At 39.9% G+C, this 20,714-nt stretch overlaps 1 protein-coding gene across 2 annotated transcripts in view; it reads left to right on the forward strand.

Annotated features, from left to right (window-relative positions):
* Positions 1 to 723: 723 nt before the first annotated feature.
* LOC128691366 (protein unc-13 homolog 4B) overlaps positions 724 to 20,714 on the forward strand; it is a gene marked incomplete at its 5' end in the record, with an annotated part of 31,329 nt that continues 11,338 nt past the window's right edge. The window contains 7 exon segments of one of the 2 annotated variants that reach the window (XM_070091554.1): positions 724 to 1,287; positions 9,702 to 9,947; positions 10,803 to 10,869; positions 11,530 to 11,635; positions 12,326 to 12,370; positions 12,733 to 12,841; positions 13,768 to 13,971. In XM_070091554.1, coding sequence (XP_069947655.1) covers positions 724 to 1,287; positions 9,702 to 9,947; positions 10,803 to 10,869; positions 11,530 to 11,635; positions 12,326 to 12,370; positions 12,733 to 12,841; positions 13,768 to 13,971 — 1,341 coding nt within the window. 2 annotated transcript variants of the gene reach the window in all.

Here is a 20,714-nt window from a genome sequence, read left to right on the forward strand (position 1 = left end):
AGGAGGGGTACAACACAGGAGGGGTGCAACGCAGGAGGGGGTGCAACACAGGAGGGTTGCAACACGCGGGATACAACACAGGAGGGGGTGGAACACACGCGGGGTACAACACAGGAGGGGGTACAGCACAGGAGGGGATACAACACAGGAGGGGATGCAACACAGGAGGGGGTACAACACAGGAGGGGTACAATACAGGAGGGGTACAATACAGGAGGGGTGCAACACAGGAGGGGGGTACAACACAGGAGGGGTACAATACAGGAGGGGTGCAACACAGGAGGGGGGTACAACACAGGAGGGGTACAACACAGAAGGTAGATTATCTACTGACATATACTCATCTTTCTCTACTAACACACTATCCGAAAAAATAATTATGGCTGATGTTGCATGAATCATGGATAAACAGTCTTTTGTACTCACCGAAGACTCGTACTTAGGACATTTCGGTTCATTCTGGTCCATCATCGTGTCATTAGGATAATATTATCATGTATTCAAATAAGGTGTCGATATCAAGACGTTACAGGAGTGTGTTGGAGATTTACTAAACTATTGAATGAGTGATGGTGAACGTGTTTCTTCTTTTGGGGTCATTCTACCTCGGTGGGAAGAAACCGGTGTGTTTAAAAAAAAAGTTCGTGCAGACAAGTTATTGGTTTTTACTTTGTTAGATAATGTGTCTTGACTAAGTCGCCTTTTTTATTTATCTTCCCTCAGTCTACGTTCGTGTCTAAGGCCCTCGAGGATTTAAGATATCTGCCGAAAATTGTCACCAGCCACGCCACTTATGTCGAAGAAGAAGACTCCAATCATCACCATGTCCACCAGGCCAAGTCTCACCATGATCACGAAGTCAAGCCTGGTTACGATCATGAAGCCAAGCTTGGTCACGATCTCGAAGCCAAGCATAGTCATCACCGCAGCCCTAAGACAGACCATGTTTACAAAACCGTGCCTGATCATCATCACAGCCCAAAATCAAATCATCTTCAGAGCCCTAAGTCTGATCATCATCACAGTCCTAAGTTCGGTCATCACAGCCCTAAGTTTGGTCGTCACAGCCCTAAGTTAGGTCATAATCACAGTCCTAAGTTTGGTCTTCGTCACAGTCCTAAACCAGATCATCGCCAGAGTCCTAAGCCTGATCATCGTCACAGCCCTAAGTCTGATCACGATCACGAAGCCAGTCCCAATCCTTTTGACGAATTCGACCCTGGTTCCAGTCCTGAGTTAGAGACCAGCCGCCACTTCCAGAAAGAAAGCCAAGACTTAGATCTAGAGGTAAGGACATTGTGTTGTTCATTTATAACCAGTGCAAACTTGTGCCACGTTTGGTTTCAGCCTGTTCTCTTGGTTGAAAACGTTCCCCTTTCAGTAAAATCTTGTCTGTAAATAGTTTTTTTGTCTGCTACAAGTGTCTCTGAAAGATGAGAAGTAAGCAGATACGTATTAACGCACACAAACAAAGCAAGACTAACTGAAAATTTGATTAAAAAATAACATTTCAGTCCTTAAATAGGAACAAAAAGAAGCTTTCAACGTATACACACACAAATATAAACCTCTCATTATATATATACTGAGACATACGCCTCAGTGTATATACACATACACCTCGCAGTTTATACACAAAGACATACAGGAGCTGGGACTCGACCCCTGCAACCTCAACTGGGTGAGTACCTCTCAGTGTATGAAGGAACCTTCATTTGCAGCACCTGAGACAGTCGACTGTAAGTTCAAGGTAAGGTCGAAGAATTAGGCAACGCCTCATGTTTTTTGTCTGCAAGCTAATTTAATGAGCCTGGAGATATAACTCGCTAGATCTGCAACTCCGCAAGCTGGTTTGGCAAGCTTGCAGTTTTAACTCTACGAGGTTACTTGAGCTTGGAGTTACAACTCCAAACGTAGTATAAAATAACTTAACCTAAAAATCTGTACAAATTTAGGTAACTAATTTTCTTGGGGTGGAGGCAAATCTTTAGGTGACCATTGTTTTCCTTCACAATAAGGAAAATGCGAGTTTCTTGCTGCATTTGTTGGAAAAACCGGGAAGAGAAGCCTTGATTAATGGAAATTTCATAACCTTGAGAAGGATCCGGCTTCTGCTTGAACTAAAGTACAATACCATCATTCGACATTTAGGAGTACATGGAGAAAGTCCAAATAGCAGAGAACTCTGTAGTCTACGCCGAGGCAATCTGCTGAGACCTTTCTACGTCTAATTCTTCTTGTAGGTTCGCCAGTGTTGTCCTGACCCGGGTCTTTTCCAGTTGGTGATCTGCTTCTAAGACACATGTGCAGCATTTAGGTATCTTTATTGTTGATTGAAACGTTTCGATTACAATCAACAATAAAGATACCCAACTGTTGCATATGTGTCTTACTCTTCAACTTCTCGGTATAACATACCATTATCAACATAATTCTGTCTAGATTAAGAACAACGTATTATATATTATTTGTGGGTATGAGTCATGGAAAAACAAGATGCGGATTTAACATAACATATATTTTCATCTGTCAGAATTGTATAGCAACTCATCCATGTGGCATTTTTCCTAATGATGAATGAGACACATATGCAACACATGTATATCCTTATTGAGAGATGTTTCGCTCACCAGGGATGTGCCGTCTTTCTGTACAGATACCCAGGTGTTGTACATACCTACTAGATTGGAGAATACACTGGACCTCATCTTCACTAACAATGATGATCTGATACGAAATGTCACCGTATCAAAAACAATATACGTACTCGGATCACAACATAATCGAGGTTCACCATCCTTTGTTCTAAAAATATTTTCCGTTGTTTTAAAAACGGTTATTTCCTTGAAGCATCTGGCGTCTCCCTGAGTGAATGTTGTTTTTGTTTCGACTTTGTTTTAAAATATTCATTGTAATTTTCTCTCACGTGTTTGTGTCTCATGAATACACAGTATAGGCCAGTGGCGCAGGCAGTCTGAATACCAGCAAACTTATGGTGTCACCCAATGCATTACATAAATGGAAATGATCATATAATTGGCACAGTGGCGAGTACTGGGGGTCTCCTACGAGCTGTGGGGAGGGGGATAAACATTTGACTCTCAATCTCAAGGCCCTGGGTTCGATTCTCTGGGTAAGTTTCCTGACACCTTTGCCGCTCCTCTCCATCTACCAGTAGACACACCTGAGTGTTAACCCTCTAGTTTGGGTTACATCCGGGGAAGAATGTGTTAGAAAAGTCCACTTTTAATAAACATTTAAATCCTGCTTAAGAAAACATCCCAGTCTTGTGTGTAAGAAACTTCACTCTCTCTCTCTCTCTCTCTCTCTCTCTCTATATATATATATATATATATATATATATATATATAAACACTGATCTCTCTCTTCCTTCAGCCAGAGATCAGTGTTTGTGTATATTTCGCCTGCTCTCGCGAATTCCTTGCATATATATATATATATATATATATATATATATATATATATATATATATATATATATATATATATATATATATATATATATATATATATATATATATATATATATATATATATATATATATATATATATATATATATATATATATATATATATATATATATATATATATATATATATATATATATATATATATATATATATATATATATATATATATATATATATATATATATATATATATATATATATATATATATATATATATATATATATATATATATATATATATATATATATATATATATATATATATATATATATATATATATATATATATATATATATATATATATATATATATAGGTAGTAGGTTGGTAGACAGCAACCGCCCAGGGAGGTACTACCGTCCTGCCAAGTGAGTGTAAAACGAAAGCCTGTAATTGTTTTACATGATGGTAGGATTGCTGGTGTCCTTTTTTCTGTCTCATGAACATGCAAGATTTCAGGTACGTCTTGCTACTTCTACTTACACTTAGGTCACACTACACATACATGTACAAGCACATATATACACACCCCTCTGGGTTTTCTTCTATTTTCTTTCTAGTTCTTATTCTTGTTTATTTCCTCTTATCTCCATGGGGAAGTGGAACAGAATTCTTCCTCCGTAAGCCATGCGTGTTGTAAGAGGCGACTAAAATGCCGGGAGCAAGGGGCTAGTAACCTCTTCTCCTGTATATATTACTAAATGTAAAAGGAGAAACTTTCGTTTTTCCTTTTGGGCCACCCCGCCTCGGTGGGATACGGCCGGTGTGTTGAAAGAAAGAAAGAAATATATATATATATATATATATATATATATATATATATATATATATATATATATATATATATATATATATATATATATATATATATATATATATATACATATATCGTGCCGAATATGTAAAACTGGTCAATTAGCAAGAACTCATTTAAAATTAAGTCCTTTCTAAAATTTTCTCTTATACGTTTAAAGATATATTTTTTTCATTAATGTTAATGTAAAAATTTTTAATTTTGCACCAAAAGAATCTTAGAAAACTTACCTAACCTTATTATAACAAGAGCAATTTATTTTAGCCTAACCCAACTAAATATATTTTAGATTTGTTTACAATAATTTAATACTAAACAAACACAGTGAAATATATTTTTTTCGTTAGGTTCAGAATGATTTTGGCGAAATTATTGCATACACAAATTTTCACTTGTCCTATATGGCAAGATGAGCGTTGCTATTTAAGCCAAGATCGCAAGTTCTGCCTATTCGGCACGACATATATATATATATATATATATATATATATATATATATATATATATATATATATATATATTATTTTAGCCTAACCCAACTAAATATATTTTAGATTTGTTTACAGTAATTTAATACTAAACAAACACAGTGAAATATATTTTTTTCGTTAGGTTCAGAATGATTTTGGCGAAATTATTGCATACACAAATTTTCACTTGTCCTATATGGCAAGATGAGCGTTGCTATTTAAGCCAAGATCGCAAGTTCTGCCTATTCGTCACGAAATATATATATATATATATATATATATATATATATATATATATATATATATATATATATATATATATATATATATATATATATATATATATATATATATATATATATATATATATATATATATGTCGTGCCGAATATGTAAAACTGGTCAATTAGCAAGAACTCATTTAAAATTAAGTCCTTTCTAAAATTTTCTCTTATACGTTTAAAGATATATTTTTTTCATTAATGTTAATGTAAAAAATTTTAATTTTGCACCAAAAGAATCTTAGAAAACTTACCTAACCTTATTATAACAAGAGCAATTTATTTTAGCCTAACCCAACTAAATATATTTTAGATTTGTTTACAATAATTTAATACTAAACAAACACAGTGAAATATATTTTTTTCGTTAGGTTCAGAATGATTTTGGCGAAATTATTGCATACACAAATTTTCGCTTGTCCTATATGGCAAGATGAGCGTTGCTATTTAAGCCAAGATCGCAAGTTCTGCCTATTCGGCACGACATATATATATATATATATATATATATATATATATATATATATATATATATATATATATATATATATATATATATATATATATATATATATATATATATATATACTTGAGATTATGTTATTAGCAACCTCCGGATACAAGTTAGACTGTATATGATCTGGTACCTCGAGGACTGCGACAGTGTCCCTGTATGCCAGAAGTGTTCCGAGCAGGATGATTTAACAGCAGTTGACAACCTGGAAATGACGAAGAAGGGTTCGCTGGTAGATCTGCCAGTTATTTCCTTAACCGCTATGGAAGAGGACTGGAGTGAGGGTCACTTTACTGTACGCTCTTTACGAGCGTACAGTAAAGTGTTCCTCAAGCAACAAGGTCGAATCCAAGCTGTATCTGATATGAATGATATAAAACCAGGAAAATGTCCTCGAACGCCTTTCCAAACCACATATCTCTCTGTTACAAATTAATGCATTCCTTAAGGTCATTGATACAAACTTGCTCGTTAGATAATGCGCTTGGCAGACGAGAGATTATAAAACCAAAGCTGGTTTAGTCGACGCATCATGGAAACTTCTGAACGAATACTTCTGATGGCTGCTGTGGCCTCGAAGCTCTTGATTTCATCATCATCTTGTTGAAACTGGTATATAATACCGACAAGTTTAGGAATAAGACACAGGTAAAACGGTTGAGTATTTTTTATTGCTACATTATGAAGAGACTCAACAGTTGCATATGTGTCTTACTTTTCGTCTTTCTGTTTCAAGGTGCCTAGTGACGCGCCAAAAAATAATTTTATTTAGTCAAGAATTAAACCGGAAAAGCAGTTGTTGACTAGCCTAGTGATCTAAAATAATAATCTTTATAAAATGTCAAGGTCCTGCTTGTGTTTGATGTCCAGCAGCCCCAGTTGACAATGACAGCTGATTTATAAACATCCGATTCTTGCAGAAATATTGAGTCCAGGTTGGGATCACTGGTAGTAAAACTGGTGCCACTAACTGCGCTGACCAAGTACATCTTTTTGCCTGCTAAATGATGCAGCATCCCGGTGATGAGGTTTGTGTTTGGCCGGTAAGTATTCAGAACACTCGGCGGTTGGACGAGCATTGCTAAAGACAATAATAAGAATTTGTGGTATTATAGACTGTCATGGCACATTAATATTTTCTACTTGCACCCATGTATTTTATAGTGCTCTATTAAATGCGTAAGATCGTGCCGATGTTCCAGTTCATGGCTTGAAAGGCTCCAGAATAGTGCCATCTTTGCATTCTTTATCACTTCTGATGTCAATTTTGTTACTAGGCAACAGGTTTATTGTTTGCATTCCTGTCTGCACAAACTGAAATGCCTTAATAAATATGACTATCATTTTGAAGGAGAAACTGTGCGAAATGTACCCCCCTGTTGATTTTACTGCTTCTGTACATGTTGTTTACTGTCTCTCCGCTAGTCACGAAGGATGCAGCAAATTCAAGAGCAGTGCAGCAGCAAGCAGAGGAGGTGAGCCAGGGTATAAGAACTGGTTTGAAAAAAAAAAGTAGGACCAGCAATGGAGGTGGTGGACCGGAATGTACACAGGTTCCAATAAATTGAATTATGACTGGACCAATGATTGAACCAGTAGTTAAACTAGTAATTTAACCAATAGTTAAAACAGCTGACTCAAAATACAGGAAATATGTACCTGCATTTATAGTGGTTCAGCCAGCATGGTGAATTGGCACTAAATGAAGGCGAGATGAAACAGGTGTGATGTATTCTGCAACGTGTGCAAGGTCACGTCTCCAACTTGCTGGGAGATGCAACCAGCATCCAGGTGACAACTGAAGCAACATGGCTGTAAAATGCTCCAGTTTAGAAATTTAATACAAAGTTTGGATACCCGATAAATGATCAAATCAACTTTAGCATTTCTTCTCTGTGAATAATTTTGACAGGACAATGTGTATTCTCTCCGCCATTCAGACAAGGTGTCATTATGCCTTTTGTTTTTTGCACGTCAGTTTTACAGACTAAGTCCTGTTATCCTGCCTCAGTTCATTTCTAAGCCCAGCCCTATCCAAGGTATACTACCACCCCCAAGATGCGACCCACAACAGTCGACTAGTACCCAAATACCTACTTACTGTTAGGTGAACAGGGCCATTATTATTATTATGATGATGATGATGGAGCGCTTAATCCTTAGAGATTATACAACGTCTGTGTGAACAGGGACAGCAGGTGTAAGGAAACATACCCAACGTTTCCACCCATGCCGGGAATTGAACCACAGACACTCGGTGTCTGAGCTGAGTGCGCTTCCAACTACACCAGAGGAGGTTCCTCGACGCTGGTGAATGGGTAGGGAAGGGCACCTCCTGCCTTCTCGCTGGAGAGAATTAGTTATACCTGAACTCTCAGGCAGCGCCCAGTATGTTGCAAGCAACAGAAGACCGATAACTTCATGGGAGGTGCACCTGATATTGTTTGAGTTGCTGACATAGGTAGAAAAAAACTTGGCCGTCGTAAGAATGCACTGCGCAGCTGGCAACGACTCTGAAGGAGACACAGCTGGAGTCCTGGAGCGTTTATGGAGTGGCTCTGTTACTGGGCCTTGGTGTGTGTGTGTGTGTGTGTGTGCGTACTCACCTAATTGTAGTTGAAGGGGTCGAGACTCAGCTCCTGGACCCCGCCTCTTCACTGATCGCTACTAGGTCCTCTCTCTCTGCTCCCTGAGCTTTGCCATACCTCGTCTTAAAGCTATGTATGGTTCCTGCCTCCACTACATCACTTGCTAGACTATTCCACTTCCTGACAACTCTATGACTGAAGAAATACTTCCTAACATCCCTGTGACTCGTCTGAGTCTTCAGCTTCCAATTGTGACCTCTTGTTTCTGTGTCCCCTCTCTGGAACATCCTGTCTCTGTCCACTTTATGTATTCCACGCAGTATTTTGTATGTAGTTATCATGTCTCCCCTGACCCTCCTGTCCTCCAGTGTCGTCAGGCCGATTTCCCTTTCTTCATAGGACATTCCCCTGAGCTCCGGAACTAGCCTTGTTGCAAAAATTTGCACTTTCTCTAATTTCTTTACATGCTTGACCAGGTGTGGGTTCCAAACTGGTGCTGCATACTCCAGTATGGGCCTGACGTACACAGTGTACAGTGTCTTGAACGATTCCTTACTAGGATCAGTATCTCATTCCCTGCAGAAAAGAGCCCTGTGTTGAGGAGGATGGAGTCCGGGGGGAGGGGATGGGTATGGGGATAGAAGGAGGAGGAAGAAGAGAGAAGGGAGGAGTCTAGAAGCCAAATAACTTGACGATTTAACTAATTTTGATCCGCAACAGCTGGACTTTCGACCTACTTGTATCAGTAGTTTGTTAGAATTGTTTTATTTTTCTTTATTTTGACCCACGAAATTGTGCTTAAGTAACCTTGTTTTCGCAGCATATAATACACGTCTCAACGTGATATAACATGTGTCAGTATGACATTTAGATATATTATAATAATGCAAATCTTTTGTTGGGGAATTTTCAGTATTTTAAAAAATTGTATAATTCAGAATTATTTATTAATCCTCTCCAAAAAAATAAAATAAAATAAAATTAATCTAGTCAGCCTAAAAGAATAATTGAGTATTAATAAGATATTACAGTATTAAAAATATTTAAGACAGTCACAGCTGTTGTTTTTGACATGGTGTTTAAGTCATTGTAAAATATTTAATACTTATATTCATGTGCCTAAATTATTTTTATACAATAAGAAAAATGGAAATAGTTGAATTTTTTTTTTCAACTGACCGGCAAAGCATTTTATTAAGTGAACCATGAAAACTTTTCATCCATATGTACGATTTAAACAAAAGTCAAAACCAAAATATTGTTACATAAAAAAATCAGGAGGCAAAAAAAAAATGGTATGACCCTTGTGGGTTTAGCACTTAGTTGTGATAAATAATAATAATAATAATAATAATAAATGAAGTATTTATCTTCATTAACATGAACTCTTCTCTTACTGACCCAGCCAGCCGAAAGCTCCCAGCTGTGGGTCATCGTATGACTAAGACTCGCGTCAGGAAACACTTGTCCTGTTTCCTGACTAACATTACACCTACCTTGTACTCTAGCAAACTAAATAAAATAACCGTTTTTTTTTTCCAGCAGACAGAAGAGCTTTTGCTGGATGTGTTGTACAGCGTTAATGCCCTTATGGGTGAGAGTGGACCGTGGCATGTTGCAAGTGTTGCAGCTGGTCGAGCAAACTGTGTGCCTGGTAGGAAGCCTAGTAACATCACCTGTCCCATAGTAAGAACAACAGTACCTCAGGTGATGCAGTGTCTTCAAGACATTTTCAGTGTTGACGAAGAAACCATTCAGCGGATGAAGACACAAGTTCAACACAGAAAGGTAAAAAAATTGCAGAAAAGTCTAGTTAAACAGTGTAATAAAAAATAGAGGGAGGGGACTATTAAAATTGTCAGCTGATGGTGGTGGCCGGGCTTGAGTCCTGGCGGTGGGATGTACAGTGCCTCCATTCTGCAAGAGGTGTGTGGTGATGTTGAAGTTTGGAGGGTTGACTGATCTGTGAGGTTTGCACCGTCCTGGCAAGGCAAGACAGCTAGTAAATGAATGATGCTGAGGACCTGTTTTACCAAAATAAATTATTCTGGTCACTGATTTCAAGGGAGATAATACGTGTTTAGTTAATTTAGTTTAGACTATTAACATATCAACAGTGTTATGATTTCCCACTTTGACAGTTACTTTATTTTTATTATTAGGCAGTACTAAGCAGTTAATAAAGTCATTAGTGTTTATATTATATCTGATATATTTTATTTAAAAACACTCAAAAAAATATGACGATGTTATTATCAAACACTAATTAATTTTGGAGGACTGGTATAATAAATTGTTTCGAAGGTTATCGTAAAAGTCTGTTAATAACTTGTTTGTATGTTTAAGTGCAGAGATAACAATAAATTGTGTAAGTACAGAGATAAAAGCAGCCTGTAAGACAGTTTTTTTTTTTTTTAGACTAGAAAAAGCCTGTTGTTCAAGTGTAACGTTATCTTAGATTTTCCTAAGGTTACCAAAACGTTATCTTAAAGGTTTCCAAAACGTTATCTTTAATGTTTCCAAAACATTATCTTAAAGCTTAAAACCACTGCTTGTGTGTCATCTTCAACTACACTTTGTCAATATTCCCGTAACACCTTCCATGATATGATTAGTTATGGTGGAGCTTTACGTCTTCCTCAGCCAGTTGCAGTAACTCTTCACTTGATGGTGAGAGAAGCAAAGGTTCTGTGTCGCAGGGATTCCAAAGGTACGTACCTTGTTTTACTGTACATTTCTCTCCTGTTGCAAGCAGCTAGTTTCTGCTTTGAAAACTTTTAGAATGTGTGTGTGTGTGCAGGATTGTCCGAACTTTAAAAGCTGGAAAGATTCTGGGGAAAAATTGTAAATGTAAATTAACACACACGCTGTAGTACTACTTTCCATTACTTGCTGATAAATGCTAGATATTTACAGACTGAGCGCGCTCTCAGTATATTAAACGATGAAGTTATATTAATCTGATGTAATGACTGTTTAGTGTCATATAAATTAAATTCGATTTTAGTTTAATAATTAAGAAGATTAACCCGACACTAAAGTTAGACCAAGAACCATCGCCAGTTTTAAGTGCGTCTGTACAAGTGCTAGAAGTAGTAGTAGTACTAGTTGTAGTAGTACTAGTAGTAGCAGTTTTACTAGTAGTAATAGTAATATTAGGAAATTTACAGAGGCAACAATTTAGGTTTCAGTGAACTAGGGTAGCGTAATTCATTTTTGTAATTTTACACTGACTTTCAACCACTGGTCTCAGTAACAATAATAACATAAGGCTATGACCTACACGTGGCTTAAAAAATCTATAACACTGACTCAGCCATGATGTATGAAGCTTGGTCTTCCGAACTCATCATCAAGAGTTTATCCGCAGGTCCAACAAACACCTACTTGAGTGTGTCTGCTCCCGGCAACATGGACCAGAGGACACAAACAGAAAAAGATACTCTTTATCCGAAGTGGATGCAGAAATTTGACGTGTACGTTATTATGTCATTTTTTATATAATGTATTTGTATGTGAAAAAATCTGTGTCTCTTTAATATAATATTTATTATAATACTTAATCATCTTAGTTATTGTAAAAGATTACTGAGATTGGAATTAATTTTTCCTAGATTTTATATGATGCTGTTAAACAGCTCACTGCTTACTAAGAGTTTTTCCAGCTTCTGTAAGTTAAATACAAATTCAGTTGTATTTCCACATGATACATTTTTCATGCAGAAATGGATGACACTTGTGAGCATGTTGAAAGCCATGTGGCAGGTACATTGTTGTGATCTTTGAAAGTGAAATTCTCTGACATTATCACTCCCAGGTCCTTCACATTAGTTTTTCGCTCTAATGCAGAGAATTTCGGGCAAGCTTAAGCCTTATGTCAATGAATGTACATAAGACATGTCATGAGTTAATCATACATAATATTTGCGAAATAGATTTGATAACGTTAACACTGACCACTTCAGAGCATCAAGTCTGACACACAATTAAAGCAACAATTTAAAACTGACAAAGAAAGAGTAGAGAGATCAACAAGAAATTTTCTTACTCCCCCAGAAAAGTAATGAGACAATATAACAGTCCATTACGAGGCCACTGAAGACGTTGGTCATCAGGACAATACTAAAACAGATCTGAATTTCGTTAACGTTATATTTTTTCCCCAGGCTCATTGGTGATCTTCAGTGGGACCATATCCTACTGGAATTATGGTGAGATATTTCTTTATGGTCGTATCATGGTTATTAGTGATACATTGTTTTTAATATAATCTTTGTTTTTAATCAGAATTCATGATTTTATAATGATATAATCTTTGTTTTTACTCAGAGTACATTGTTTTTAATGATAGAATATTTGCTTTTAAATCAGAGTACATTGTTTTTATTGATAGTACCATAGTCCTCAAGATTCTTGATATAATCACTCTTGAACAGAACTAACTGAAGAAATTTTAAAGGCACATTCTGAAGTTTGCATTAGTAAATTACAAGGAATGTTGCTTCATTCCGTGATTCGTTTACAATTGTGTTATTACGATTTCGTGAGTCTTAAATCTTGAGGCATCTTCCAGGCACGAAGACGAAGAGGATGACAGCCATCGACATCGTATACTGAGCAAGCTTCTCCATAACACACACAGCTCTCTAGTGCTTCTGGCTTCCTTAACTCTCTCTCTTAAGGCAAGTGTTGGAATTTACGGGAAAGAATTGGTCTTTATTTCGTGTAGAATTGGGTGTCCGGTGCACAACATATTATAAATAATTATTGAATGAGCGGGACCTTATAAATAAAATCTGAAATAATTTATTATTATTATTATTATTATTATTGTGATTATTATTAATATTTCATCTCTTGTTTTGACCCGACCAGGTCAAATATTATTATTATTATTATTATTACTTTGTTCAAAGGAAAGTTACAGTACCCCAGAATAATATTAACCTTTGTTTTACACATATATAAGAAAAATGAAAGTTTGAGACTGATACTAAGAATCATTACTATGTTATCGCACAAAGGTATCCCTTTCAAGGGGGTATACTTGTGTGCATGTGATAAAATACCTTATCCTCTCATCTACACCCGCCATTTAAGACACACACACACACACACACACACACACACACACACACACACACACACACACACACATATATATATATATATATATATATATATATATATATATATATATATATATATATATATATATATATATATATATATATATATATATATATATATATATATATATATATATATATATATATATATAATCCTATTCGTTACGATCCTTTTTGTCTTTATAGAATGTTATCTTTTCTCCTTTTTCGTTATGATCCTGTAGCTTGATTGGTAGCGCACTCAGCTTTCACCTATCAGTAAAATAGGTACCTGGGTGCTAGTTGACTGGTGTGGGTTGCATCCTGGGCCAAAATAACCTAATTTGCACAAAATACTCTGCATAACAAGCGGCTTTCTATATAGTAGTATGTCACTGATGTCAGCTAAGCCTGTGTGTTTTGTACATATACTTGTAGAAATAAAGTATATGATTGTCTGTAAGTGGGAATGTGATGTTTTCATTATTATTTCTTAACAGGATATCGTGATATCTTCGCTTGATGGCTGGTATTTGTTTGGTAATCCAGAGGATGGTGAGAAGGATGACGAGGCTCACTCTACCAGAGTTCGACTCTCAGGCAGCTTTTCTGTTGTGTCTGACTTAACGAACACTGGTTACCAAGCCCATTGTGACCTGGTGAAGCAGATCTTGATGCGTTATCTTCAGTCTGATGAGGATATGGCGAGTATCTTGTTGATGGTTTGTCTCGTGTCATGATGATGTCGTTTAGGGAAAGGTACACTTGGGAGGATGGGACAGAGAGAAGAGAGAAGATAGTAGTGTAAAGAAACTAAAATGTAGGGAGCAGAGAAAAAAAATAAGATGATGGATGTGACTGAAGTAAACAAAACGAAAATATTGGAAGGGTATAGAGAAAGGAGAAAAATAAACAGACACAGACTCTTTCACACACTCATATGCACACACACACATACACACATGCACACACACACATACACACACACACACACACACACACGAAGTTGGAGCCTCCATCTGTTAATCTTAAGACTTACATACTTCTCTTACACTAAACGAGTCATTCACCAACGTATATGAAATTCTTCATTCTTTTCCACACATTCTCTCCTATAACACACACACACACACACACACATACACACACACACAGTACAGTCTAGAGGGCCAGAGATCAACTCAAATAACTGCTGCAGCATACGGGCGCCTAGCAAACCTAAGAACAGCATTCCGACATCTCAATAAGGAATAGTTCAGGACCCTGTATATCGTGCACGTCAGGCCTATATTGGAGTATGCAGCACTAGCTTGGAACCCATAGCTAGCCAAGCACGTAAGGAAATTAGAGAAAGTGCAAAGGTTTACAACAAGAGCTAAGGGGCATGTTCTACAAGGAGAGGTTAAGGGAAATCGACCTGACGACACTGGAGGACAGGAGAGATAGGGAGGATATGATAACGACATATAAAATACGGAGAGGAATCGACAAGGTGGACAGAGACAGGATGTTCCAGAGATGGGACACAGCAACAAGGGGTCACAGTTGGAAGCTGAAGACTCAGATGAATCACAGGGATGTTAGGAAGTATTTCTTCAGTCACAGAGTTGTCAGGAAGTGGAATAGTCTGGAAGGTGATGTAGTGGAGGCAGGATCCATACATATCTTTAAGAAGAGGTATGATAAAGCTCATGGAGCAGGGAGAGTGACCTAGTAGTAACCAGTGAAGAGGCGGGGCTAGGAACTGTGGATCGAACCCTGCAACCACAATTAGGTGAGTACACACACACACACACACACACACAACCATCACACACGATCCCTCTGTTTCCACCCCCCGCACCACAGTTACAGTATTAGAACAGAAGTTGAAGGTTTGGTACACATGCAGATGGATTAACGAATAAACATGAGGAATGGCAAGAAAGAATCAATGAGAAGTCCCCAGACATCATAGCAGTTACAGAAACAAAACTCATGGAGACACACAATGGATGGAAATTCGAGAAAATGGAAGGAATAGATGAGACGGGAGAAAGAGACTACATAGCAGGTACACTTCAGTCTGGGGAACACAAAGTGGTCATTGCAGTGATGTATAATCCACCACAGAACTGCAGGAGGCCAAGAGAGGAATATGAAGAGAGCAACAGAGCAATGGTGGACACACTTGCTGAGGTGGCAAGAAGAGCTCACTCCAGCAGAGCAAAGTTGCTGGTTATGGGGGATTTCAACCACAGGGAGATTGACTGGGAAAACCTGGAGCCACATGGGGGTCCCGAAACATGGAGAGCCAGGATGTTGGACGTGGTGCTGGAAAACCTCATGCACCAACATGTTAAGGACACTACCAGAGTGAGAGGGGAGGATGAACCAGCAAGATTGGACCTTGTGTTCACCCTGGGCAGCTCAGACATTGAGGACATCAAGTATGAGAGTCCCCTAGGAGCTAGCGACCACGTGGTTCTGTGCTTTGAATACATAGTAGAGCTGCAAGTGGAGAGAATAACAGGAGTTGAATGGGAAAAGCCTGACTATAAAAGAGGGGACTACATAGGGTTGAAGAACTTCCTGCGGGAGGTCCAGTGGGACAGAGAACTGGCAGGAAAGCCAGTAAATGAAATGATGGAATATGTAACAACAAAATGCAAGGAGGCAGTGGAAAGGTTTATTCCCAAGGGCAACAGTAACAACGGGAAGACCAGAACGAGCCCCTGGTTTACCCGACGGTGTAAGGAGGCAAAAACAAAGTGCAATAGAGAATGGAAAAAGTACAGAAGGCAGAGAACACACGAAAATAGGGAGATCAGTCGCAGAGCCAGGAATGAGTACGCACAGGTAAGGAGGGAGGCCCAGCGACAGTATGAAAATGACATAGCATCGAGAATCAAGACTGACCCGAAACTGTTGTATAGCCACATCAGGAGGAAGACAACAGTCAAAGACCAGGTGATCAGATTAAGGACAGAAGGTGGAGAACTCACAAGAAATGATCAGGAGGTATGTGAGGAGCTGAACAGGAGATTTAAGGAAGTTTTTACAGTAGAGACAGGAAGGGCTGTGGGAAGACAGCACAGAAGGGAACATCAAGAGGGAATATACCAACAAGTGTTGGATGACATACGAACAACTGAGGAGGAGGTGAAGAAGCTCTTAAGTGACCTTGACACCTCAAAGGCGATGGGACCGGACAACATCTCCCCATGGGTCCTTAGAGAAGGAGCAGAGATGCTGTGCGTGCCTCTAACCACAATCTTCAACACATCCCTTGAAACTGGGCAACTACCTGAGAAATGGAAGACAGCTAATGTAGTCCCCATATTTAAGAAAGGAAACAGAAACGAGGCACTAAACTACAGACCTGTGTCTCTGACATGTATTGTGTGCAAAGTCATGGAGAAGATTATCAGGAGGAGAGTGGTCGAACACCTGGAAAGGAACAAGATTATAAATGAAAACCAGCATGGGTTCATGGAAGGCAAATCTTGTATCACAAACCTCCTGGAGTTTTATGACAAGGTAACAGAAGTAAGACACGAGAGAGAGGGGTGGGTAGATTGCGTTTTCCTAGACTGCAGGAAGGCCTTTGACACAGTTCCCCACAAGAGATTAGTGCAGAAGCTGGAGGATCAGGCGCATGTAAAAGGGAGGGCACTGCAATGGATAAGGGAATACCTGACAGGGAGGCAGCAACGAGTCATGGTACGTGAAGAGGTATCACAGTGGGCGCCTGTTACGAGCGGGGTCCCACAGGGGTCAGTTCTAGGACCAGTGCTATTTTTGATATATGTGAACGACATGATGGAAGGAATAGACTCTGAAGTGTCCCTGTTCGCAGATGACGTGAAGTTGATGAGAAGAATTAAATCGGACGAGGATGAGGCAGGACTGCAAAGAGACCTGGACAGGCTGGACATGTGGTCCAGTAACTGGCTTCTCGAATTCAATCCAGCCAAATGCAAAGTCATGAAGATTGGGGAGGGGCAAAGAAGACCGCAGACAGAGTATAGGCTAGGTGGACAAAGACTACAGACCTCACTCAGGGAGAAAGACCTTGGGGTGACCATAACACCGAGCACATCACCGGAGGCACACATCAACCAAATAACTGCTGCAGCATACGGGCGCCTGGCAAACCTGAGAATAGCGTTCCGATACCTTAATAAGGAATCGTTCAAGACACTGTACACTGTGTATGTTAGGCCCATACTGGAGTATGCAGCACCAGTCTGGAACCCACACCTGGTCAAGCACGTCAAGAAGTTAGAGAAAGTACAAAGGTTTGCAACAAGGCTAGTCCCAGAGCTCAAGGGAATGTCGTACGAGGAAAGGTTAAGGGAAATCGGACTGACGACACTGGAGGACAGAAGGGTCAGGGGAGACATGATAACGACATACAAGATACTGCGGGGAATAGACAAGGTGGACAGAGATAGGATGTTCCAGAGAGGGGACACAGGGACAAGGGGTCACAACTGGAAGCTGAAGACTCAGACGAGTCACAGGGACGTTAGGAAGTATTTCTTCAGTCATAGAGTTGTCAGCAAGTGGAATAGCCTAGCAAGTGAAGTAGTGGAGGCAGGAACCATACATAGTTTTAAGAAGAGGTATGACAAAGCTCAGGAAGCAGAGAGAGAGAGGATCCAGTAGCGATCAGTGAAGAGGCGGGGCCAGGAGCTGAGTCTCGACCCCTGCAACCACAATTAGGTGAGTACAATTAGGTGAGTACACACAACCTACGAAGAAAGGTTAAGGGAACATCACACTGACGACACTGGAGGACAGGTGTCAGGGGAGACATGATAACGACATACAAAATACTGCGTGGAATAGACAAGGTGGACAAAGACAGGTGTTCCAGAGAGGGGACACAGAAACAAGGGGTCACAATTGGAAGTTGAAGACTCAGATGAGTCAAGGGATGTTAGGAAGTATTTCTTCAGTCATAGAGTAGTCAGGAAGTGGAATACTAGCATGTGATGTAGTGGAGGAAGGAACCATACATAGCTTTAAGACGAGGTATGATAAAGCTCATGGAGCAGGGAGAGAGAGGACCTAGTAGCGTTCAGTGAAGAGGCGGGGCCAGGAGCTGAGACTCGACCCCTGCAACCACAAATAGGTGAGTACAAATAGGTGAGTACACACACACACACACACACACACATACACACACACACACACACACACACACACACACACACACACACACACACACACACACACAGTAGAGACAGGAAGGACTCTGGGGGGACAGACCAGATGGGGACACCAGCAAGGAATACACCAACAAGTGTTGGACGACATACATACAGATGAGGAGGAGGTGAAGAAACTGCTAAGGGACATCGATACCTCAAAGGCAATGGGACCGGACAACATCTCCCCGTGGGTCCTTAGAGAGGGAGCAGATATGTTGTGCGTGCCACTTACCACAATCTTCAACACATCCCTGGAAACTGGGCAACTACCTGAGGTATGGAAGACGGCAAATGTAGTTCCCATTTTTAAAAAAGGAGACAGAAAAGAGGCACTAAACTATAGACCTGTGTCATTGACGTGTATAGTATGCAAAATTATGGAGAAGATTATCAGGAGGAGAGTGGTGGAGCACCTGGAACGGAACAGGAGTATAAATGCCAACCAGCACGGATTCACGGAAGGCAAATCCTGTGTCACAAACCTTCTGGAGTTTTATGATAAAATAACAGAAGTAAGACAAGAGAGAGAGGGGTGGGTTGATTGCATCTTCTTGGACTGCAAGAAGGCCTTTGACACAGTTCCTCACAAGAGATTAGTGCAGAAGCTAGAGCATCAGGCGCATATAACAGGAAGGGCACTGCAATGGATCAGAGAATACCTGACAGGGAGGCAACAACGAGTCATGGTACGTAATGATGTATCACAGTGGGCACCTGTGACGAGCGGGGTCCCACAGGGGTCGGTCCTAGGACCAGTGCTATTTTTGGTATATGTGAACGACATGACGGAAGGGTTAGACTCAGAAGTGTCCCTGTTTGCAGATGATGTGAAGTTAATGAGGAGAATTAAATCTGATGAGGACCAGGCAGGACTTCAAAGAGACCTGGACAGACTGGACACCTGGTCCAGCAAATGGCTTCTCGAATTTAATCCTGCCAAATGCAAAGTCATGAAGATAGGGGAAGGGCACAGAAGACCACAGACAGAGTATAGGCTAGGTGGCCAAAGACTGCAAACCTCACTCAAGGAGAAAGATCTTGGGGTGAGTATAACACCGAGCATGTCTCCGGAAGCACACATCAATCAGATAACTGCTGCAGCATATGGGCGCCTGGCAAACCTGAGAACAGCATTCCGATACCTTAGTAAGGAATCATTCAAGACACTGTACACCGTGTATGTCAGGCCCATACTGGAGTATGCAGCACCTGTTTGGAACCCGCACTTGATAAAGCACGTCAAGAAACTAGAGAAAGTACAAAGGTTTGCGACAAGGTTAGTTCCAGAGCTAAGGGGAATGTCCTATGAAGAAAGATTAAGGGAAATCGGCCTGACGACACTGGAGGACAGGAGGGTCAGGGGAGACATGATAACGACATATAAAATACTGCGTGGAATAGACAAGGTGGACAAAGACAGGATGTTCCAGGGAGGGGACACAGAAACAAGAGGCCACAATTGGAAGTTGAAGACACAAATGAGTCAGAGAGATAGTAGGAAGTATTTCTTCAGTCATAGAGTTGTAAGGCAGTGGAATAGCCTAGAAAATGACGTAGTGGAGGCAGGAACCATACACAGTTTTAAGACGAGGTTTGATAAAGCTCATGGAGCGGGGAGAGAGAGGGCCTAGTAGCAACCGGTGAAGAGGCGGGGCCAGGAGCTAGGACTCGACCCCTGCAACCACAAATAGGTGAGTACAAACAGCAGCCAGCATGGTTTCAGGGACGGGAAATCCTGTGTCACAAACCTACTGGAGTTCTATGACATGGTGACAGCAGTAAGACAAGAGAGAGAGGGGTGGGTGGATTGCATTTTCTTGGACTGCAAGAAGGCGTTTGACACAGTTCCACACAAGAGATTGGTGCAAAAACTGGAGGACCAAGCAGGGATAACAGGGAAGGCACTACAATGGATCAGGGAATACTTGTCAGGAAGACAGCAGCGAGTCATGGTACGTGGCGAGGTGTCAGAGTGGGCACCTGTGACCAGCGGGGTCCCGCAGGGGTCAGTCCTAGGACCAGTGCTGTTTCTGGTATTTGTGAACGACATGACGGAAGGAATAGACTCTGAGGTGTCCCTGTTTGCAGATGACGTGAAGTTGATGAGAAGAATACACTCGATCGAAGACCAGGCAGAACTACAAAGGGATCTGGACAGGCTGCAGAACTGGTCCAGCAATTGGCTCCTGGAGTTCAATCCCACCAAGTGCAAAGTCATGAAGATTGGGGAAGGGCAAAGAAGGCCGCAG

Source organism: Cherax quadricarinatus, chromosome 36, assembly GCF_038502225.1.
Source record: "Cherax quadricarinatus isolate ZL_2023a chromosome 36, ASM3850222v1, whole genome shotgun sequence".
Classification (NCBI taxonomy): Eukaryota; Metazoa; Arthropoda; class Malacostraca; order Decapoda; family Parastacidae; genus Cherax; species Cherax quadricarinatus.